General features: G+C 47.6%; 1 protein-coding gene, 1 long non-coding RNA gene and 1 pseudogene across 2 annotated transcripts; all 3 read left to right on the top strand.

Annotated features, from left to right (window-relative positions):
- LOC127924489 (serine/threonine-protein kinase TBK1-like) overlaps window positions 1-23,456 on the top strand; it is a 46,172-nt pseudogene extending 22,716 nt beyond the window's left edge.
- On the top strand, window positions 17,327-19,234 carry LOC127924487 (protein transport protein SEC31-like). Its single transcript, XM_052509201.1, has 2 exons — window positions 17,327-18,943; window positions 19,085-19,234. The coding sequence occupies exon 1, from the start codon at window positions 17,354-17,356 to the stop codon at window positions 18,587-18,589; it is 1,236 nt and encodes a 411-aa protein (XP_052365161.1). The 5' UTR covers window positions 17,327-17,353; the 3' UTR covers window positions 18,590-18,943; window positions 19,085-19,234.
- Window positions 19,411-23,143, top strand: LOC127924488 (uncharacterized). Its single transcript, XR_008117986.1, has 5 exons — window positions 19,411-19,819; window positions 19,855-19,928; window positions 20,147-20,318; window positions 20,358-21,113; window positions 21,761-23,143. It is a non-coding gene; the product is annotated as an uncharacterized LOC127924488 (long non-coding RNA).
- Window positions 23,457-23,999: the final 543 nt, after the last annotated feature.

Below are 23,999 nucleotides of genomic sequence, written 5' to 3'. Positions count from 1 at the left end.
TGGCAGCAACAATATGTTGTCTCCTCTCCCAGGTACGAGGTGTTAATGCAGGCCAATATGTTGTCTCCTCTCCCAGGTACGAGGTGTTAAGGCAGGCCAATATGTCGTCTCCTCTCCCAGGTACGAGGTGTTAATGCAGGCCAATATGTTGTTGTCTCCTCTCCCAGGTACGAGGTGTTAATACAGGCCAATATGTTGTCTCCTCTCTCAGGTACGAGGTGTTAATGCAGGCCAATATGTTGTCTCCTCTCCCAGGTACGAGGTGTTAATGCAGGCCAATATGTTGTCTCCTCTCCCAGGTATGAGGTGTTACTGCAGGCCAATATGTTGTCTCCTCTCCCAGGTACGAGGTGTTACTGCAGGCCAATATGTTGTCTCCTCTCCCAGGTACGAGGTGTTAATGCAGGCCAATATGTTGTCTCCTCTCCCAGGTACGAGGTGTTACTGCAGGCCAATATGTTGTCTCCTCTCCCAGGTACGAGGTGTTACTGCAGGCCAATATGTTGGCTCCTCTCCCAGGTACGAGGTGTTACTGCAGGCCAATATGTTGGCTCCTCTCCCAGGTACGAGGTGTTACTGCAGGCCAATATGTTGGCTCCTCTCCCAGGTACGAGGTGTTAATGCAGGCCAATATGTTGTTGTCTCCTCTCCCAGGTACGAGGTGTTAATGCAGGCCAATATGTTGTCTCCTCTCCCAGGTACGAGGTGTTAATGCAGGCCAATATGTTGTCTCCTCTCCCAGGTACGAGGTGTTAATGCAGGCCAATATGTTGTCTCCTCTCCCAGGTACGAGGTGTTACTGCAGGCCAATATGTTGTTGTCTCCTCTCCCAGGTACGAGGTGTTAATACAGGCCAATATGTTGTCTCCTCTCCCAGGTACGAGGTGTTAATGCAGGCCAATATGTTGTAGTCTCCTCTCCCAGGTACGAGGTGTTAATGCAGGCCAATATGTTGTCTCCTTTCCCAGGTACGAGGTGTTAATACAGGCCAATATGTTGGCTCCTCTCCCAGGTACGAGGTGTTAATGCAGGCCAATATGTTGTCGTCTCCTCTCCCAGGTACGAGGTGTTAATGCAGGCCAATATGTTGTTGTCTCCTCTCCCAGGTATGAGGTGTTACTGCAGGCCAATATGTTGTCTCCTCTCCCAGGTACGAGGTGTTAATGCAGGCCAATATGTTGTCTCCTCTCCCAGGTACGAGGTGTTAATGCAGGCCAATATGTTGTCTCCTCTCCCAGGTACGAGGTGTTAATACAGGCCAATATGTTGTCTCCTCTCCCAGGTATGAGGTGTTACTGCAGGCCAATATGTTGTCTCCTCTCCCAGGTACGAGGTGTTAATGCAGGCCAATATGTTGTCTCCTCTCCCAGGTATGAGGTGTTACTGCAGGCCAATATGTTGTCGTCATCAGAATACGATGAGATCTCAGACATGAGGAAGAAAATAGTCCTTGTAAGTACCTTCTGTTCCCTCTGGCCCCGCCCCTTAACCTATCACCCAGCCTCTGTTCCCTCTGGCCCCGCCCTTTAACCTATCACTCAGCCTCTGGCCCCGCCCCTTAACCTATCACTCAGCCTCTGTTCCCTCTGGCCCCGCCCCTTAACCTATCACTCAGCCTCTGTTCCTCTGGCCCCACCCCTGGCTACTAACCTATCACTCAGCCTCTGTTCCCTCTGGCCCCGCCCCTTAACCTATCACTCATCCTCTGTTCCCTCTGGCCCCGCCCCTTAACCTATCACTCAGCCTCTGTTTCCTCTGGCCCCGCCCCTTAATCTATCACTCAGCCTCTGTTCCCTCTGGCCCCTCCCCTGGCTACTAACCTATCACTCAGCCTCTGTTCTCTCTGGCCCCGCCCCTTAACCTATCACTCAGCCTCTGTTCTCTCTGGCCCCGCCCCTGGCTACTAACCTATCATTCAGCCTCTGTTCCCTCTGGCCCCGCCCCTTAACATATCACTCAGCCTCTGTTCTCTCTGGCCCCTCCCCTGGCTACTAACCTATCACTCAGCCTCTGTTCCCTCTGGCCCCGCCCCTGGCTACTAACCTATCACTCAGCCTCTGTTCCCTCTGGCCCCGCCCCTTAATCTATCCCTCCTCCTCTGGCCCCTCCCCTGACTACTAACCTATCACTCAGCCTCTGTTCTCTCTGGCCCCTCCCCTGACTACTAACCTATCACTCAGCCTCTGTTCCCTCTGGCCCCGCCCCTTAACCTATCACTCAGCCTCTGTTCCCTCTGGCCCCTCCCCTGCCTACTAATCTATCACTCAGCCTCTGTTCTCTCTGGCCCCTCCCCTGACTACTAACCTATCACTCAGCCTCTGGCCCCGCACCTTAACATATCACTCAGCCTCTGTTCTCTCTGGCCCCGCCCCTGGCTACTAACCTATCACTCAGCCTCTGTTCTCTCTGGCCCCGCCCCTTAACATATCACTCAGCCTCTGTTCTCTCTGGCCCCGCCCCTGGCTACTAACCTATCACTCAGCCTCTGTTCCCTCTGGCCCCGCCCCTTAACATATCACTCAGCCTCTGTTCTCTCTGGCCCCGCCCCTGGCTACTAACCTATCACTCAGCCTCTGTTCTCTCTGGCCCCGCCTCTTCTTCTCAGTCAGCCTCCCATCTCTGGAGCTGCTGTTGATTGGTTGTCTCTCAGCCTCCCATCTCTGGAGCTGCTGTTGATTGGTTGTCTCTCAGCCTCCCCCAGGGCTGCTGTTGATTGGTTGTCTCTCAGCCTCCCCCAGGGCTGCTGTTGATTGGTTGTCTCTCAGCCTCCCCAGGGCTGCTGTTGATTGGTTGTCTCTCAGCCTCCCCAGGGCTGCTGTTGATTGGTTGTCTCTCAGCCTCCCCCAGGGCGGTGGTTGATTTGTTGTCTCTCTGTGCAGATCTCTAACTCCTTAGTCCCCATGGAGCAGACGGTTCAGGACATCAAGAGTAAGTTCCTGTCAGGTGGTGTTCTGACGGACAGCTGGACTCAAGCTGGAACACACCCTGAAGACAGGAAGTAAGTAACGAGTGTGTTTTAGGGCTGTGACGATACAAGTATCCTAAAAATAAAAAAAAACATGGCAAAAATGAAAACACAAAGCCGACCGAACTCTTTTGGTAATTTTAATATTGTCGCCTTATTCTGGGACGTCACTGGGATCGCCGCGAGTTAGCTACAATCTATTTTCGGGAACATTCACGCGACGCTAGCGCGTGCTAGTGGCATGCTCGTGACGTGCTAGTGACGTGCTAGTAGCGTGCTGGTGGCGTGCTGGTGGCGTGCTAGTAGCGTGCTAGTGGCATGCTAGTGGCGTGCTAGTGACGTGCTAGTAGCGTGCTGGTGGCGTGCTAGTAGCGTGCTAGTGGCATGCTAGTGGCGTGCTAGTGACGTGCTAGTAGCGTGCTGGTGGCGTGCTGGTGGCGTGCTAGTAGCGTGCTAGTGGCATGCTAGTGGCGTGCTAGTGACGTGCTAGTAGCGTGCTGGTGGCGTGCTGGTGGCGTGCTAGTAGCGTGCTAGTGGCATGCTAGTGGCGTGCTAGTGACGTGCTAGTAGCGTGCTGGTGGCGTGCTGGTGGCGTGCTAGTAGCGTGCTAGTGGCATGCTAGTGGCGTGCTAGTGGCGTGCTAGTGCGTGCTAGTGGCGTGGCGTGCTGGTGGCGTGCTAGTGGCGTGCTCGTAGCGTGCTAGTGACGTGCTAGTGGCGTGCTAGTGCGTGCTAGTGGCGTGGCGTGCTAGTGGCGTGCTAGTAGCGTGCTAGTGGCATGCTAGTGGCGTGCTAGTGGCGTGCTAGTGCGTGCTAGTGGCGTGGCGTGCTAGTGGTGGTGCTAGTGGCGTGCTAGTGGCGGTGCTAGTGACGTGCTAGTGGCGTGCTAGTGGTGGTGCTAGTGACGTGCTGTGGCGGTGCTAGTGGCGGTGCTAGTGGCGGTGCTAGTGGCGTGCTAGTGGCGGTGCTAGTGGCGTGCTGAGTGGCGGTGCTAGTGGCGTGCTAGTGGCGTGCTAGTGGTGGTGCTAGTGACGTGCTAGTGGCGGTGCTAGTGACGCGCTAGTGACGGTGCTAGTGGCGGTGCTAGTGGCGGTGCTAGTGGCATGCTAGTGGCATGCTAGTGGCGTGCTAGTGGTGGTGCTAGTGGTGGTGCTAGTGGCGTGCTAGTGACGTGCTAGTGGCGTGCTAGTGGCGTGCTAGTGACGTGCTAGTGACGTGCTAGTGGCGTGCTAGTGACGTGCTAGTGGCGTGCTAGTGGCGTGCTAGTGGCGTGCTAGTGGCGTGCTAGTGACGTGCTAGTGGCGTGCTAGTGACGTGCTAGTGACGTGCTAGTGGCGTGCTAGTGGCGTGCTAGTGGCGGTGCTAGTGGCGGTGCTAGTGGCGGTGCTAGTGGCGTGCTAGTGGTGGTGCTAGTGGCGTGCTAGTGGCCGGAGGCGAAAGCGGCAAAAGCTTTAGTTGTTGAGCTTGATAGTTTTACACTGACAGAAACGCACGAAATCGATCAACATGATCATGGCCAGTGCCCACGCTGCAGCATTCTGGTCAACTGCAAAACATACAATGTCTTCCTTGGGTAGACCAGACAGGAGAGCATCACAGTCATCAAACCTGTTGTCTTCCTTGGGTAACCAGACAGGAGAGCATCACAGTCGTCAAGCCTGTTGTCTTCCTTGGGTAACCAGACAGGAGAGCATCAGTCGTAAAGCCTGTTGTCTTCCTTGGGTAGACCAGACAGGAGAGCATTACAGTCGTAAAGCCTGTTGTCTTCCTTGGGTAACCAGACAGGAGAGCATCACAGTCGTCAAGCCTGTTGTCTTCCTTGGGTAACCAGACAGGAGAGCATCACAGTCATCAAGCCTGTTGTCTTCCTTGGGTAGACCAGACAGGAGAGCATCACAGTCGTCAAGCCTGTTGTCTTCCTTGGGTAACCAGACAGGAGAGCATCACAGTCATCAAGCCTGTTGTCTTCCTTGGGTAACCAGACAGGAGGGCATCACAGTCGTCAAGCCTGTTGTCTTCCTTGGGTAACCAGACAGGAGAGCATCACAGTCGTCAAGCCTGTTGTCTTCCTTGGGTAACCAGACAGGAGAGCATCACAGTCGTCAAGCCTGTTGTCTTCCTTGGGTAACCAGACAGGAGAGCATCACAGTCGTCAAGCCTGTTGTCTTCCTTGGGTAACCAGACAGGAGAGCATCACAGTCGTCAAGCCTGTTGTCTTCCTTGGGTAACCAGACAGGAGCCTGTTGTCATCACATCACAGTCGTCAAGCCTGTTGTCTTCCTTGGGTAGACCAGACAGGAGAGCATCACAGTCATTAAGCCTGTTGTCTTCCTTGGGTTGACCAGACAGGAGAGCATCACAGTCGTCCAAGCCTGTTGTCTTCCTTGGGTAACCAGACAGGAGAGCATCACAGTCATCAAGCCTGTTGTCTTCCTTGGGTAGACCAGACAGGAGAGCATCACAGTCATCAAGCCTGTTGTCTTCCTTGGGTAACCAGACAGGAGAGCATCACAGGAGAGGGCATCACAGTCAAGCCTGTTGTCTCACAGTCCTTGGGTACGTCAAGCCTGTTGTCTTCCTTGGGTTGACCAGACAGGAGAGCATCACAGTCGTGTTGTCAAGCCTGTTGTCTTCCTTGGGTAACCAGACAGGAGAGCATCACAGTCGTTAAGCCTGTTGTCTTCCTTGGGTAACCAGACAGGAGAGCATCACAGTCGTCAAGCCTGTTGTCTTCCTTGGGTAACCAGACAGGAGAGCATCACAGTCGTCAAGCCTGTTGTCTTCCTTGGGTAACCAGACAGGAGAGCATCACAGTCGTCAAGCCTGTTGTCTTCCTTGGGTAACCAGACAGGAGAGCATCACAGTCGTCAAGCCTGTTGTCTTCCTTGGGTAACCAGACAGGAGAGCATCACAGTCGTCAAGCCTGTTGTCTTCCTTGGGTAACCAGACAGGAGAGCATCACAGTTGTCTTCCTTGGGTTGACCAGACAGGAGAGCATCACAGTCAGTCAAGCCTGTTGTCTTCCTTGGGTAGACCAGACCATCACAGTCAAGCCTGTCTTCCTTGGGTAACCAGACAGGAGAGCATCACAGTCGTCAAGCCTGTTGTCTTCCTTGGGACCAGACAGGAGAGCATCACAGACCAGAGACCAGACAGGAGAGCATCAGCATCACAGTCGTCAAGCCTGTTGTCTTCCTTGGGTAACCAGACAGGAGAGCATCACAGTCGTCAAGCCTGTTGTCTTCCTTGGGTAAACCAGACAGGAGAGCATCACAGTCAGTCAAGCCTGTTGTCTTCCTTGGGTAACCAGACAGGAGAGCATCACAGTCATCAAGCCTGTTGTCTTCCTTGGGTAACCAGACAGGAGAGCATCACAGTCGTCCTGTTGTCTTCCTTGGGTAGACCAGCCTGTTGTCTTCCTTGGGTAACCAGACAGGAGAGCATCACAGTCGTCAAGCCTGTTGTCTTCCTTGGGTAACCAGACAGGAGAGCATCACAGTCGTCAAGCCTGTTGTCTTCCTTGGGTAGACCAGACAGGAGGCATCACAGTCGTCAAGCCTGTTGTCTTCCTTGGGTTGACCAGACAGGAGAGCATCACAGTCGTCAAGCCTGTTGTCTTCCTTGGGTAGACCAGACAGGAGAGCATCACAGTCTTCCTTGTCAAGCCTGTTGTCTTCCTTGGGTAACCAGACAGGAGAGCATCACAGTCGTCAAGCCTGTTGTCTTCCTTGGGTTGACCAGACAGGAGAGCATCACAGTCATCAAGCCTGTTGTCTTCCTTGGGTAACCAGACAGGAGGGCATCACAGTCGTCAAGCCTGTTGTCTTCCTTGGGTCACAGACCAGACAGGAGAGCATCACAGTCGTCAAGCCTGTTGTCTTCCTTGGGTAACCAGACAGGAGAGCATCACAGTTGTCTTCTTGGGGTCAAGCCTGTTGTCTTCCTTGGGTAACCAGACAGGAGAGCATCACAGTCGTAAAGCCTGTTGTCTTCCTTGGGTAGACCAGACAGGATCACAGAGCATCAGACAGGAGAGCATCACAGTCAAGCCTGTTGTCTTCCTTGGGTAACCAGACAGGAGAGCATCACAGTCATCAAGCCTGTTGTCTTCCTTGGGTAACCAGACAGGAGAGCATCACAGTCGTAAAGCCTGTTGTCTTCCTTGGGTAGACCAGACAGGAGAGCATCACAGTCGTCAAGCCTGTTGTCTTCCTTGGGTAGACCAGACAGGAGGCATCACAGTCGTCAAGCCTGTTGTCTTCCTTGGGTAACCAGACCAGACAGGAGAGCATCACAGTCATCAAGCCTGTTGTCTTCCTTGGGTAGACCAGACAGGAGAGCATCACAGTCGTCAAGCCTGTTGTCTTCCTTGGGTAGACCAGACAGGAGAGACAGGAGAGCATCACAGTCGTCAAGCCTGTTGTCTTCCTTGGGTAGACCAGACAGGAGAGCATCACAGTCGTCAAGCCTGTTGTCTTCCTTGGGTAACCAGACAGGAGAGCATCACAGTCGTCAAGCCTGTTGTCTTCCTTGGGTCACAGACCAGACAGGAGAGCATCACAGTCAAGCCTGTTGTCTTCCTTGGGTAACCAGACAGGAGAGCATCACAGTCGTCAAGCCTGTTGTCTTCCTTGGGTTGACCAGACAGGAGAGCATCACAGACAGGAGAGCATCGTCAAAGCCTGTTGTCTTCCTTGGGTAGACCAGACAGGAGAGCATCACAGTCATCAAGCCTGTTGTCTTCCTTGGGTAACCAGACAGGAGAGCATCACAGTCATCAAGCCTGTTGTCTTCCTTGGGTAACCAGACAGGAGGGCATCACAGTCGTCAAGCCTGTTGTCTTCCTTGGACAGTACAGACCAGACAGGAGAGCATCACAGTCGTTAAGCCTGTTGTCTTCCTTGGGTTGACCAGACAGGAGAGCATCACAGTCATCAAGCCTGTTGTCTTCCTTGGGTAACCAGACAGGAGAGCATCACAGTCGTTAAGCCTGTTGTCTTCCTTGGGTTGACCAGACAGGAGAGCATCACAGTCATCAAGCCTGTTGTCTTCCTTGGGTAACCAGACAGGAGAGCATCACAGTCATCAAGCCTGTTGTCTTCCTTGGGTAGACCAGACAGGAGAGCATCACAGTCGTCAAGCCTGTTGTCTTCCGTGGGTAACCAGACAGGAGAGCATCACAGTCATCAAGCCTGTTGTCTTCCTTGGGTAGACCAGACAGACAGGAGAGCATCACAGTCGTCAAGCCTGTTGTCTTCCTTGGGTAGACCAGACAGGAGGGCATCACAGTCGTCAAGCCTGTTGTCTTCCTTGGGTAGACCAGACAGGAGGGCATCACAGTCGTAAAGCCTGTTGTCTTCCTTGGGTAGACCAGACAGGAGGGCATCACAGTCGTCAAGCCTGTTGTCTTCCTTGGGTAGACCAGACAGGAGAGCATCACAGTCATCAAGCCTGTTGTCTTCCTTGGGTAACCAGACAGGAGAGCATCACAGTCGTCAAGCCTGTTGTCTTCCTTGGGTAGACCAGACAGGAGGGCATCACAGTCGTCAAGCCTGTTTGTAGTCAAAGCACGGACATTAGCAATGTTCCTCAGGTGGTGAAAAGCTATTTTGTTTCACCTTCACAGTAATGCCTGCTTTTTTAAATTGAGTTCAGAATGTAAAATGATTTATTGGCCGTGAATTGAAATGTACAGCCAGATTCTCTGTGCTCACAGTCGGCCTGTTGTCTTCAACAATAAGTACGTCGGTCTCCTCTTCATTTAGTTGGAGGAAGTTGTGAGCCATCCAACTATTTAAATCACTAATACAGTCCCAATCATTTATCCGTGGAGCATCAAATCCTGTGGTGAAACCGACATGTCATCGTCTTGCGTGGCATTGCAAATCAATGCTGTGCTTTTCTGATAACGCTGCCCCAAAGGGTAACACATGTTTTTCATATCCTAGAGAGATACTAAATGTTACCAGGTTACAGTGTACTTCAGAGATCACACCGTAACCTAGAGAGATACTAATGTTACCAGGTTACAGTGTACTTCAGAGATCACACCGTAACCTAGAGATACTAAATGTTACCAGGTTACAGTGTACTTCAGAGATCACACCGTAACCTAGAGAGATACTAAAGCCTGTTACCAGGTTACAGTGTACCTGTCAGAGATCACACCGTAACCTAGAGAGATACTAAATGTTACCAGGTTACAGTGTACTTCAGAGATCACACCGTAACCTAGAGAGATACTAATGTTACCAGGTTACAGTGTACTTCAGAGATCACACCGTAACCTAGAGAGATACTAAATGTTACCAGGTTACAGTATACTTCAGAGATCACACCGTAACCTAGAGAGATACTAAATGTTACCAGGTTACAGTATACTTCTGAGATCACACCGTAACCTAGAGAGATACTAAATGTTACCAGGTTACAGTATACTTCAGAGATCACACCGTAACCTAGAGAGATACTAAATGTTACCAGGTTACAGTATACTTCAGAGATCACACCGTAACCTAGAGAGATACTAAATGTTACCAGGTTACAGTATACTTCAGAGATCACACCGTAACCTAGAGAGATACTAAATGTTACCAGGTTACAGTATACTTCAGAGATCACACCGTAACCTAGAGAGATACTAAATGTTACCAGGTTACAGTGTACTTCAGAGATCACACCGTAACCGAGAGAGATACATAATGTTACCAGGTTACAGTATACTTCAGAGATCACACCGTAACCTAGAGAGATACTAAATGTTACCAGGTTACAGTATACTTCAGAGATCACACCGTAACCTAGAGAGATACTAAATGTTACCAGGTTACAGTGTACTTCAGAGATCACACCGTAACCTAGAGAGATACTAAATGTTACCAGGTTACAGTATACTTCAGAGATCACACCGTAACCTAGAGAGATACTAAATGTTACCAGGTTACAGTATACTTCAGAGATCACACCGTAACCTAGAGAGATACTAAATGTTACCAGGTTACAGTATACTTCAGAGATCACACCGTAACCTAGAGAGATACTAAATGTTACCAGGTTACAGTATACTTCAGAGATCACACCGTAACCTAGAGAGATACTAAATGTTACCAGGTTACAGTGTACTTCAGAGATCACACCGTAACCTAGAGAGATACTAAATGTTACCAGGTTACAGTATACTTCAGAGATCACACCGTAACCTAGAGAGATACTAAATGTTACCAGGTTACAGTATACTTCAGAGATCACACCGTAACCTAGAGAGATACTAAATGTTACCAGGTTACAGTATACTTCAGAGATCACACCGTAACCTAGAGAGATACTAAATGTTACCAGTTTACAGTGTACTTCAGAGATCACACCGTAACCTAGAGAGATACTAAATGTTACCAGGTTACAGTATACTTCAGAGATCACACCGTAACCTAGAGAGATACTAAATGTTACCAGGTTACAGTGTACTTCAGAGATCACACCGTAACCTAGAGAGATACTAAATGTTACCAGTTTACAGTGTACTTCAGAGATCACACCGTAACCTAGAGAGATACTAAATGTTACCAGGTTACAGTATACTTCAGAGATCACACCGTAACCTAGAGAGATACTAAATGTTACCAGGTTACAGTGTACTTCAGAGATCACACCGTAACCTAGAGAGATACTAAATGTTACCAGGTTACAGTATACTTCAGAGATCACACCGTAACCTAGAGAGATACTAAATGTTACCAGGTTACAGTGTACATCAGAGATCACACCGTAACCTAGAGAGATACTAAATGTTACCAGGTTACAGTGTACATCAGAGATCACACCGTAACCTAGGGAGATACTAAATGTTACCAGGTTACAGTGTACTTCAGAGATCACACCGTAACCTAGAGAGATACTAAATGTTACCAGGTTACAGTATACTTCAGAGATCACACCGTAACCTAGAGAGATACTAAATGTTACCAGGTTACAGTGTACTTCAGAGATCACACCGTAACCTAGAGAGATACTAAATGTTACCAGGTTACAGTATACTTCAGAGATCACACCGTAACCTAGAGAGATACTAAATGTTACCAGGTTACAGTGTACTTCAGAGATCACACCGTAACCTAGAGAGATACTAAATGTTACCAGGTTACAGTGTACTTCAGAGATCACACCGTAACCTAGAGAGATACTAAATGTTACCAGGTTACAGTATACTTCAGAGATCACACCGTAACCTAGAGAGATACTAAATGTTACCAGGTTACAGTATACTTCAGAGATCACACCGTAACCTAGAGAGATACTAAATGTTACCAGGTTACAGTGTACTTCAGAGATCACACCGTAACCTAGAGAGATACTAAATGTTACCAGGTTACAGTGTACTTCAGAGATCACACCGTAACCTAGAGAGATACTAAATGTTACCAGGTTACAGTATACTTCAGAGATCACACCGTAACCTAGAGATACTAAATGTTACCAGGTTACAGTGTACTTCAGAGATCACACCGTAACCTAGAGAGATACTAAATGTTACCAGGTTACAGTGTACTTCAGAGATCACACCGTAACCTAGAGAGATACTAAATGTTACCAGGTTACAGTGTACTTCAGAGATCACACCGTAACCTAGAGAGATACTAAATGTTACCAGGTTACAGTGTACTTCAGAGATCACACCGTAACCGAGAGAGATACTAAATGTTACCAGGTTACAGTGTACTTCAGAGATCACACCGTAACCGAGAGAGATACTAAATGTTACCAGGTTACAGTATACCTCAGAGATCACACCGTAACCTAGAGAGATACTAAATGTTACCAGGTTACAGTGTACTTCAGAGATCACACCGTAACCTAGAGAGATACTAAATGTTACCAGGTTACAGTATACTTCAGAGATCACACCGTAACCTAGAGAGATACTAAATGTTACCAGGTTACAGTATACTTCCAGAGATCACACCGTAACCTAGAGAGATACTAAATGTTACCAGGTTACAGTATACTTCAGAGATCACACCGTAACCTAGAGAGATACTAAATGTTACCAGGTTACAGTATACTTCAGAGATCACACCGTAACCTAGAGAGATACATAAATGTTACCAGGTTACAGTATACTTCAGAGATCACACCGTAACCTAGAGAGATACTAAATGTTACCAGGTTACAGTGTACTTCAGAGATCACACCGTAACCTAGAGAGATACTAAATGTTACCAGGTTACAGTGTACTTCAGAGATCACACCGTAACCTAGAGAGATACTAAATGTTACCAGGTTACAGTATACTTCAGAGATCACACCGTAACCTAGAGAGATACTAAATGTTACCAGGTTACTGTATACTTCAGAGATCACACCGTAACCTAGAGAGATACTAAATGTTACCAGGTTACAGTATACTTCAGAGATCACACCGTAACCTAGAGAGATACTAAATGTTACCAGGTTACAGTATACTTCAGAGATCACACCGTAACCTAGAGAGATACTAAATGTTACCAGGTTACAGTATACTTCAGAGATCACACGTAACCTAGAGATACTAAATGTTACCAGGTTACAGTATACTTCAGAGATCACACCGTAACCTAGAGAGATACTAAATGTTACCAGGTTACAGTGTACTTCAGAGATCACACCGTAACCTAGAGAGATACTAAATGTTACCAGGTTACAGTGTACTTCAGAGATCACACCGTAACCTAGAGAGATACTAAATGTTACCAGGTTACAGTGTACTTCAGAGATCACACCGTAACCTAGAGAGATACTAAATGTTACCAGGTTACAGTGTACTTCAGAGATCACACCGTAACCTAGAGAGATACTAAATGTTACCAGGTTACAGTATACTTCAGAGATCACACCGTAACCTAGAGAGATACTAAATGTTACCAGGTTACAGTATACTTCAGAGATCACACCGTAACCTAGAGAGATACTAAATGTTACCAGGTTACAGTATACTTCAGAGATCACACCGTAACCTAGAGAGATACTAAATGTTACCAGGTTACAGTGTACTTCAGAGATCACACCGTAACCTAGAGAGATACTAAATGTTACCAGGTTACAGTATACTTCAGAGATCACACCGTAACCTAGAGAGATACTAAATGTTACCAGGTTACAGTATACTTCAGAGATCACACCGTAACCTAGAGAGATACTAAATGTTACCAGGTTACAGTATACTTCAGAGATCACACCGTAACCTAGAGAGATACTAAATGTTACCAGGTTACAGTGTACTTCAGAGATCACACCGTAACCTAGAGAGATACTAAATGTTACCAGGTTACAGTATACTTCAGAGATCACACCGTAACCTAGAGAGATACTAAATGTTACCAGGTTACAGTATACTTCAGAGATCACACCGTAACCGAGAGAGATACTAAATGTTACCAGGTTACAGTATACTTCAGAGATCACACCGTAACCTAGAGAGATACTAAATGTTACCAGGTTACAGTATACTTCAGAGATCACACCGTAACCTAGAGAGATACTAAATGTTACCAGGTTACAGTGTACTTCAGAGATCACACCGTAACCTAGAGAGATACTAAATGTTACCAGGTTACAGTATACTTCAGAGATCACACCGTAACCTAGAGAGATACTAAATGTTACCAGGTTACAGTGTACTTCAGAGATCACACCGTAACCTAGAGAGATACTAAATGTTACCAGGTTACAGTATACTTCAGAGATCACACCGTAACCTAGAGAGATACTAAATGTTACCAGGTTACAGTGTACTTCAGAGATCACACCGTAACCTAGAGATACTAAATGTTACCAGGTTACAGTGTACTTCAGAGATCACACCGTAACCTAGAGAGATACTAAATGTTACCAGGTTACAGTGTACTTCAGAGATCACACCGTAACCTAGAGAGATACTAAATGTTACCAGGTTACAGTGTACTTCAGAGATCACACCGTAACCTAGAGAGATACTAAATGTTACCAGGTTACAGTGTACTTCAGAGATCACACCGTAACCTAGAGATACTAAATGTTACCAGGTTACAGTGTACTTCAGAGATCACACCGTAACCTAGAGAGATACTAAATGTTACCAGGTTACAGTGTACTTCAGAGATCACACCGTAACCTAGAGAGATACTAAATGTTACCAGGTTACAGTGTACTTCAGAGATCACACCGTAACCTAGAGAGATACTAAATTGTTACCAGGTTACAGTGTACTTCAGAGATCACACCGTAACCTAGAGAGATACTAAATGTTACCAGGTTACAGTGTACTTCAGAGATCACACCGTAACCTAGAGAGATACTAAATGTTACCAGGTTACAGTATACCTCAGAGATCACACCGTAACCTAGAGAGATACTAAATGTTACCAGGTTACAGTATACTTCAGAGATCACACCGTAACCTAGAGAGATACTAAATGTTACCAGGTTACAGTATACTTCAGAGATCACACCGTAACCTAGAGAGATACTAAATGTTACCAGGTTACAGTGTACTTCAGAGATCACACCGTAACCTAGAGAGATACTAAATGTTACCAGGTTACAGTATACTTCAGAGATCACACCGTAACCTAGAGAGATACTAAATGTTACCAGGTTACAGTGTACTTCAGAGATCACACCGTAACCTAGAGAGATACTAAATGTTACCAGGTTACAGTGTACTTGAGAGATACTAAATGTTACCAGGTTACAGTGTACTTCAGAGATCACACCGTAACCTAGAGAGATACTAAATGTTACCAGGTTACAGTATACCTGTATCTCCATACACAAACAGAGTCTGAGAGGAATATCCTATATCTGTGGACTAATGTTGCTCCTCAAGCCACACATGAGTTCCACAGCTCCTTTCAGCCGTCTAACACTCACATGGTTTTCTCTCTCTGTCTCAGTGTTGAGAGGATCAAGGTTCTCCTGGACTCCATTACAGCCATCTACCACCAGTTTAAGAAGGACAAGGCTGAGAGACGTCTGCCGTACAACGAGGAACAAATACACAAATTTGACAAGTAGGTCCGTCTTTTCTGTCCCACTGACCAGGTTGACATCCAGGCCTGATGGAGACATGTCCTGACAGGCCTGATGGAGACATGTCCTGACAGGCCTGATGGAGACATGTCCTGACAGGCCTGATGGAGACATGTCCTGACAGGCCTGATGGAGACATGTCCTGACAGGCCTGATAGAGACATGTCCTGACAGGCCTGATGGAGACATGTCTGATGATGGAGACATGTCCTGACAGGCCTGATGGAGACATGTCCTGACAGGCCTGATGGAGACATGTCCTGACAGGCCTGATGGAGACATGTCCTGACAGGCCTGATGGAGACATGTCCTGACAGGCCTGATGGAGACATGTCCTGACAGGCCTGATGGAGACATGTCCTGACAGGCCTGATGGAGACATGTCCTGACAGGCCTGATGGAGACATGTCCTGACAGGCCTGATGGAGACATGTCCTGACAGGCCTGGTGGAGACATGTCCTGACAGGCCTGATGGAGACATGTCCTGACAGGCCTGATGGAGACATGTCCTGACAGGCCTGATGGAGACATGTCCTGACAGGCCTGATGGAGACATGTCCTTACAGGCCTGATGGAGACATGTCCTTACAGGCCTGATGGAGACATGTCCTGACAGGCCTGATGGAGACATGTCCTGACAGGCCTGATGGAGACATGTCCTGACAGGCCTGATGGAGACATGTCCTGACAGGCCTGATGGAGACATGTCCTGACAGGCCTGATGGAGACATGTCCTGACAGGCCTGATGGAGACATGTCCTGACAGGCCTGATGGAGACATGTCCTGACAGGCCTGATGGAGACATGTCCTGACAGGCCTGATGGAGACATGTCCTGACAGGGTGGTGGAGATGCACAGTGATATAACAACCATCACATTTACATTTACATTTAAGTCATTTAGCAGACGCTCTTATGCAGAGCGACTTACAAATTGGTGCATTCACCTTATGACATCCAGTAGAACAGTCACTTTACAATAGTGCATCTAAATCTTAAAGGGGGGTGAGAAGGATTACTTATCCTATCCTAGGTATTCCTTAAAGAGGTGGGGTTTCAGGTGTCTCCGGAAGGTGGTGATTGACTCCGCTGTCCTGGCGTCGTGAGGGAGTTTGTTCCACCATTGGGGGCCAGAGCAGCGAACAGTTTTGACTGGGCTGAGCGGGAACTGTACTTCCTCAGTGGTAGGGAGGCGAGCAGGCCAGAGGTGGATGAACGCAGTGCCCTTGTTTGGGTGTAGGGCCTGATCAGAGCCTGGAGGTACTGAGGTGCCGTTCCCCTCACAGCTCCGTAGGCAAGCACCATGGTCTTGTAGCAGATGCGAGCTTCAACTGGAAGCCAGTGGAGAGCGGAGGAGCGGGGTGACGTGAGAGAACTTGGGAAGGTTGAACACCAGACGGGCTGCGGCGTTCTGGATGAGTTGTAGGGGTTTAATGGCACAGGCAGGGAGCCCAGCCAACAGCGAGTTGCAGTAATCCAGACGGGAGATGACAAGTGCCTGGATTAGGACCTGCGCCGCTTCCTGTGTGAGGCAGGGTCGTACTCTGCGGATGTTGTAGAGCCTGAACCTACAGGAACGGGACACCGCCTTGATGTTAGTTGAGAACGTCAGGGTGTTGTCCAGGATCACGCCAAGGTTCTTAGCGCTCTGGGAGGAGGACACAATGGAGTTGTCAACCGTGATGGCGAGATCATGGAACGGGCAGTCCTTCCCGGGAGGAAGAGCAGCTCCGTCTTGCCAAGGTTCAGCTTGAGGTGGTGATCCGTCATCCACACTGATATGTCTGCCAGACATGCAGAGATGCGATTCGCCACCTGGTCATCAGAAGGGGGAAAGGAGAAGATTAATTGTGTGTCGTCTGCATAGCAATGATAGTCAACTTGGAGTCACGTGATTAAATGGCGTGTGGTCTTCCCACGACCATGCAGTTTATTAGGCTACAGATACACTGTAGGACAGATATACTGTAGGACAGATATACTGTAGGACAGATACACTGTAGGACAGATATACTGTAGGACAGATATACTGTAGGACAGATATACTGTAGGACAGATATACTGTAGGACAGATATACTGTAGGACAGATATACTATAGGACAGGTATACTGTAGGACAGATATACTATAGGACAGATATACTATAGGACAGATATACTGTAGGACAGATATACTATAGGACAGGTATACTATAGGACAGGTATACTATAGGACAGATATACTGTAGGACAGGTATACTGTAGGACAGGTATACTATAGGAATAAGGGTGGTGGAGATGCACAGTGATGAGGTTGATGCTCATTTCAATAAATATCCAGGGACTTATTCTGGTGACCTGATGATCCATGATGACAGATCTGCTCCTCAACCCCAACATTAGTCCTCCTCTATCCATGATGACAGATCTGCTCCTCAACCCCAACATTAGTCCTCCTCTATCCATGATGACAGATCTGCTCCTCAACCCCAACATTAGTCCTCCTCTATCCATGATGACAGATCTGCTCCTCAACCCCAACATTAGTCCTCCTCTATCCATGATGACAGATCTGCTCCTCAACCCCAACATTAGTCCTCCTCTATCCATGATGACAGATCTGCTCCTCAACCCCAACATTAGTCCTCCTCTATCCATGATGACAGATCTCCTCCTCAACCCCAACATTAGTCCTCCTCTATCCATGATGACAGATCTCCTCCTCAACCCCAACATTAGTCCTCCTCTATCCATGATGACAGATCTCCTCCTCAACCCCAACATTAGTCCTCCTCTATCCATGATGACAGATCTGCTCCTCAACCCCAACATTAGTCCTCCTCTATCCATGATGACAGATCTCCTCCTCAACCCCAACATTAGTCCTCCTCTATCCATGATGACAGATCTGCTCCTCAACCCCAACATTAGTCCTCCTCTATCCATGATGACAGATCTCCTCCTCAACCCGAACATTAGTCCTCCTCTATCCATGATGACAGATCTGCTCCTCAACCCCAACATTAGTCCTCCTCTATCCATGATGACAGATCTGCTCCTCAACCCCAACATTAGTCCTCCTCTATCCATGATGACAGATCTGCTCCTCAACCCCAACATTAGTCCTCCTCTATCCATGATGACAGATCTCCTCCTCAACCCCAACATTAGTCCTCCTCTATCCATGATGACAGATCTGCTCCTCATCCCCAACATTAGTCCTCCTCTATCCATGATGACAGATCTGCTCCTCATCCCCAACATTAGTCCTCCTCTATCCATGATGACAGATCTGCTCCTCAACCCCAACATTAGTCCTCCTCTATCCATGATGACAGATCTCCTCCTCAACCCCAACATTAGTCCTCCTCTATCCATGATGACAGATCTGCTCCTCAACCCCAATATTAGTCCTCCTCTATCCATGATGACAGATCTGCTCCTCAACCCCAACATTAGTCCTCCTCTATCCATGATGACAGATCTGCTCCTCAACCCCAACATTAGTCCTCCTCTATCCATGATGACAGATCTGCTCCTCAACCCCAACATTAGTCCTCCTCTATCCATGATGACAGATCTGCTCCTCAACCGCCAACATTAGTCCTCCTCTATCCATGATGACAGATCTGCTCCTCAACCCCAACATTAGTCCTCCTCTAGCCATGATGACAGATCTGCTCCTCAACCCCAACATTAGTCCTCCTCTATCCATGATGACAGATCTGCTCCTCAACCCCAACATTAGTCCTCCTCTATCCATGATGACAGATCTGCTCCTCAACCCCAACATTAGTCCTCCTCTATCCATGATGACAGATCTGCTCCTCAACCCCAACATTAGTCCTCCTCTATCCTCAATTCCCCAATTTCACAGACAGTGTGTATCTTCTGGTTACAGTATAGTAATAATATAATGCTCCTCTAACAGACTGGTGTTCCAAGCCACCAAGGCCAGGTCTCTGGTTACAGTATAGTAATAATATAATGCTCCTCTAACAGAAGCTGGCCACCAAGGGCAGGTCTCTGTTTACAGTATAGTAATAATATAATGCTCCTCTAACAGACAGAAGCTGGTGTTCCAAGCCACCAAGGACAGGTCTCTGGTTACAGTATAGTAATAATATAATGCTCCTCTAACAGACTGGTGTTCCATGCCACCAAGGGCAGGTCTCTGGTTACAGTATAGTAATAATATAATGCTCCTCTAACAGACTGGTGTTCCATGCCACCAAGGGCAGGTCTCTGGGTTACAGTATAGTAATAATATAATGCTCCTCTAACAGACAGAAGCTGGTGTTCCATGCCACCAAGGCCAGGTCTCTGTTTACAGAGGAGTGTGCCATGAAGTACCGCCTCTTCATCTCTAAGAGCGAGGAGTGGATGAGGTAAGTGTCCCGTAATTGAAGGATGATATCAGATGAGGTCAGTGTGTTCTGTAGGTGAAGGAAGGTATCAGATGAGGTCAGTGTGTTCTGTAGATGAAGGAAGGTATCAGATGAGATCAGTGTGTTCTGTAGATGAAGGAAGGTATCAGATGAGGTCAGTGTGTTCTGTAGATGAAGGAAGGTATCAGATGAGGTCAGTGTGTTCTGTAGATGAAGGAAGGTATCAGATGAGGTCAGTGTGTTCTGTAGATGAAGGATGATATCAGATGAGGTCAGTGTGTTCTGTAGATGAAGGAAGGTATCAGATGAGATCAGTGTGTTCTGTAGATGAAGGAAGGTATCAGATGAGATCAGTGTGTTCTGTAGATGAAGGATGATATCAGATGAGATCAGTCTGTCTTGTAAAGGAAGGTATCAGATGAGGTCAGTGTGTTCTGTAGATGAAGGTATCAGATGAGGTCAGTGTGTTCTGTAGATGAAGGAAGGTATCAGATGAGGTCAGTGTGTTCTGTAGATGAAGGTATCAGATGAGGTCAGTGTGTTCTGTAGATGAAGGTATCAGATGAGGTCAGTGTGTTCTGTAGATGAAGGAAGGTATCAGATGAGGTCAGTGTGTTCTGTAGATGAAGGTATCAGATGAGATCAGTGTGTTCTGTAGATGAAGGTATCAGATGAGGTCAGTGTGTTCTGTAGATGAAGGAAGGTATCAGATGAGGTCAGTCTGTCTTGTAAAGGAAGGTATCAGATGAGGTCAGTGTGTTCTGTAGATGAAGGAAGGTATCAGATGAGGTCAGTGTGTTCTGTAGATGAAGGAAGGTATCAGATGAGGTCAGTGTGTTCTGTAGATGAAGGAAGGTATCAGATGAGGTCAGTGTGTTCTGTAGATGAAGGATGGTATCAGATGAGGTCAGTGTGTTCTGTAGATGAAGGATGGTATCAGATGAGGTCAGTGTGTTCTGTAGATGAAGGATGATATCAGATGAGGTCAGTGTGTTCTGTAGATGAAGGAAGGTATCAGATGAGGTCAGTGTGTTCTGTAGATGAAGGAAGGTATCAGATGAGGTCAGTGTGTTCTGTAGATGAAGGATGGTATCAGATGAGATCAGTCTGTCTTGTAAAGGAAGGTATCAGATGAGGTCAGTGTGTCCTGTAGATGAAGGATGATATCAGATGAGATCAGTCTGTCTTGTAAAGGAAGGTATCAGATGAGGTCAGTGTGTTCTGTAGATGAAGGAAGGTATCAGATGAGGTCAGTCTGTCTTGTAAAGGAAGGTATCAGATGAGGTCAGTGTGTTCTGTAGATGAAGGAAGGTATCAGATGAGGTCAGTGTGTTCTGTAGATGAAGGATGGTATCAGATGAGGTCAGTGTGTTCTGTAGATGAAGGAAGGTATCAGATGAGGTCAGTGTGTTCTGTAGATGAAGGAAGGTATCAGATGAGATCAGTGTGTCTTGTAAAGGAAGGTATCAGATGAGGTCAGTCTGTTCTGTAGATGAAGGTATCAGATGAGGTCAGTCTGTCTTGTAAAGGAAGGTATCAGATGAGGTCAGTGTGTTCTGTAGATGAAGGATGGTATCAGATGAGGTCAGTGTGTTCTGTAGATGAAGGAAGGTATCAGATGAGGTCAGTGTGTTCTGTAGATGAAGGAAGGTATCAGATGAGGTCAGTGTGTTCTGTAGATGAAGGAAGGTATCAGATGAGGTCAGTGTGTTCTGTAGATGAAGGAAGGTATCAGATGAGGTCAGTGTGTTCTGTAGATGAAGGATGGTATCAGATGAGGTCAGTGTGTTCTGTAGATGAAGGAAGGTATCAGATGAGGTCAGTGTGTTCTGTAGATGAAGGTATCAGATTAGATCAGTGTGTTCTGTAGATGAAGGAAGGTATCAGATGAGATCAGTGTGTTCTGTAGATGAAGGAAGGTATCAGATGAGGTCAGTGTGTTCTGTAGATGAAGGATGGTATCAGATGAGGTCAGTGTGTTCTGTAGATGAAGGATGGTATCAGATGAGGTCAGTGTGTTCTGTAGATGAAGGAAGGTATCAGATGAGGTCAGTGTGTTCTGTAGATGAAGGATGATATCAGATGAGGTCAGTCTGTCTTGTAAAGGAAGGTATCAGATGAGATCAGTGTGTTCTGTAGATGAAGGATGATATCAGATGAGGTCAGTCTGTCTTGTAAAGGAAGGTATCAGATGAGATCAGTGTGTTCTGTAGATGAAGGATGGTATCAGATGAGGTCAGTGTGTTCTGTAGATGAAGGAAGGTATCAGATGAGGTCAGTCTGTCTTGTAAAGGAAGGTATCAGATGAGATCAGTCTGTCTGTCTTGTAAAGGAAGGTATCAGATGAGATCAGTCTGTCTGTCTTGTAAAGGAAGGTATCAGATGAGATCAGTGTGTTCTGTAGATGAAGGAAGGTATCAGATGAGGTCAGTGTGTTCTGTAGATGAAGGAAGGTATCAGATGAGGTCAGTGTGTTCTGTAGATGAAGGAAGGTATCAGATGAGGTCAGTGTGTTCTGTAGATGAAGGATGGTATCAGATGAGGTCAGTGTTTTCTGTAGATGAAGGATGGTATCAGATGAGATCAGTGTGTTCTGTAGATGAAGGAAGGTATCAGATGAGGTCAGTGTGTTCTGTAGATGAAGGATGGTATCAGAGGAGGTCAGTGTGTTCTGTAGATGAAGGATGGTATCAGATGAGGTCAGTGTGTTCTGTAGATGAAGGAAGGTATCAGATGAGGTCAGTGTGTTCTGTAGATGAAGGAAGGTATCAGATGAGGTCAGTGTGTTCTGTAGATGAAGGAAGGTATCAGATGAGGTCAGTGTGTTCTGTAGATGAAGGAAGGTATCAGATGAGGTCAGTGTGTTCTGTAGATGAAGGATGATATCAGATGAGGTCAGTGTGTTCTGTAGATGAAGGATGGTATCAGATGAGGTCAGTGTGTTCTGTAGATGAAGGAGAGCACCCTGCTGCTAAGCAACCCTGTATGTCTGACTGTTCTGATAACTAACTCCCTGCTTCTCAGCAACCCTGTATGTCTGACTGTTCTGATAACTACCTCCCTGCTGCTAAGCAACCCTGTATGTCTGACTGTTCTGATGACTAACTCCCTGCTGCTAAGCAACCCTGTATGTCTGACTGTTCTGATAACTAACTCCCTGCTGCTAAGCAACCCTGTATGTCTGACTGTTCTGATAACTAACTCCCTGCTGCTAAGCAACCCTGTATGTCTGACTGTTCTGATAACTAACTCCCTGCTGCTCAGCAACCCTGTATGTCTGACTGTTCTGATAACTAACTCCCTGCTGCTAAGCAACCCTGTATGTCTGACTGTTCTGATAACTACCTCCCTGCTGCTAAGCAACCCTGTATGTCTAACTGTTCTGATAACTAACTCCCTGCTGCTAAGCAACCCTGTATGTCTGACTGTTCTGATAACTAACTCCCTGCTGCTAAGCAACCCTGTATGTCTGACTGTTCTGATAACTAACTCCCTGCTGCTAAGCAACCCTGTATGTCTAACTGTTCTGATAACTAACTCCCTGCTGCTCAGCAACCCTGTATGTCTGACTGTTCTGATAACTAACTCCCTGCTGCTAAGCAACCCTGTATGTCTAACTGTTCTGATAACTAACTCCCTGCTGCTAAGCAACCCTGTATGTCTGACTGTTCTGATAACTAACTCCCTGCTGCTAAGCAACCGTGTATGTCTGACTGTTCTGATAACTAACTCCCTGCTGCTAAGCAACCCTGTATGTCTGACATCTAACTCCCTGCCTGTGTGTGTGTGTGTGTGTGTGTGTGTGTGTGTGTGTGTGTGTGTGTGTGTGTGTGTGTGTGTGTGTGTGTGTGTGTGTGTGTGTGTGTGTGTGTGTGTGTGTGTGTGTGTGTGTGTGTGTGTGTATGTATGGAAGGTGTGTGTGTGTGCGTGCGGTGTATCAATAGTGTGTTTATCTCCCCTGTACAGGAAGGTGCATCACGTGAGGAAGCAGCTGATTGGTCTAACCAGCCAATTCAACAGCGTGGAGAAAGAAGTTTCCATGGTGATGGAGAGAGTTATTAAGGTCTGAACAAACACACACACACACAAACACACACACAAACACACACACACAATCACTCACTAAACAGGAGGTGATGAGGGAGAGGGAAGAGAGAGGAGGGGGTGAGGGGGAAGGAAGAGAGAGGAGGTGATGAGGGAGAGGGAAGAGAGAGGAGGGGATGAGGGAGAGGGAAGAGAGAGGAGGGGATGAGGGAGAGGAGGGATGAGGGGGGGGAAGAGAGAGGAGGGGATGAGGGGGAGGGAAGAGAGAGGAGGGGATGAGGGAGAGGGAAGAGAGAGGAGGGGATGAGGGAGAGGGAAGAGAGAGGAGGGGATGAGGGGGAGGGAAGAGAGAGGAGGGGATGAGGGGAGGGAAGAGAGAGGAGGGGATGAGGGGGAGGGAAGAGAGAGGAGGGGATGAGGGAGAGGGAAGAGAGAGGAGGGGATGAGGGAGAGGGAAGAGAGAGGAGGGGATGAGGGAGAGGGAAGAGAGAGGAGGGGATGAGGGGAGGGAAGAGAGAGGAGGGGATGAGGGAGAGGGAAGAGAGAGGAGGGGATGAGGGAGAGGAGGGATGAGGGGGGGGA

Source organism: Oncorhynchus keta, unplaced genomic scaffold (genome assembly GCF_023373465.1).
Source record: "Oncorhynchus keta strain PuntledgeMale-10-30-2019 unplaced genomic scaffold, Oket_V2 Un_contig_4106_pilon_pilon, whole genome shotgun sequence".
Classification (NCBI taxonomy): domain Eukaryota; kingdom Metazoa; phylum Chordata; class Actinopteri; order Salmoniformes; family Salmonidae; genus Oncorhynchus; species Oncorhynchus keta.
This window is presented reverse-complemented; position numbering and strand designations above follow the sequence as displayed.

Excerpts from the sequence above, each read along its gene's own strand:
- LOC127924487 (XM_052509201.1), top strand. The coding sequence starts at position 17,354 with ATGATGACAGATCTGCTCCTCAACCCCAACATTAGTCCTCCTCTATCC.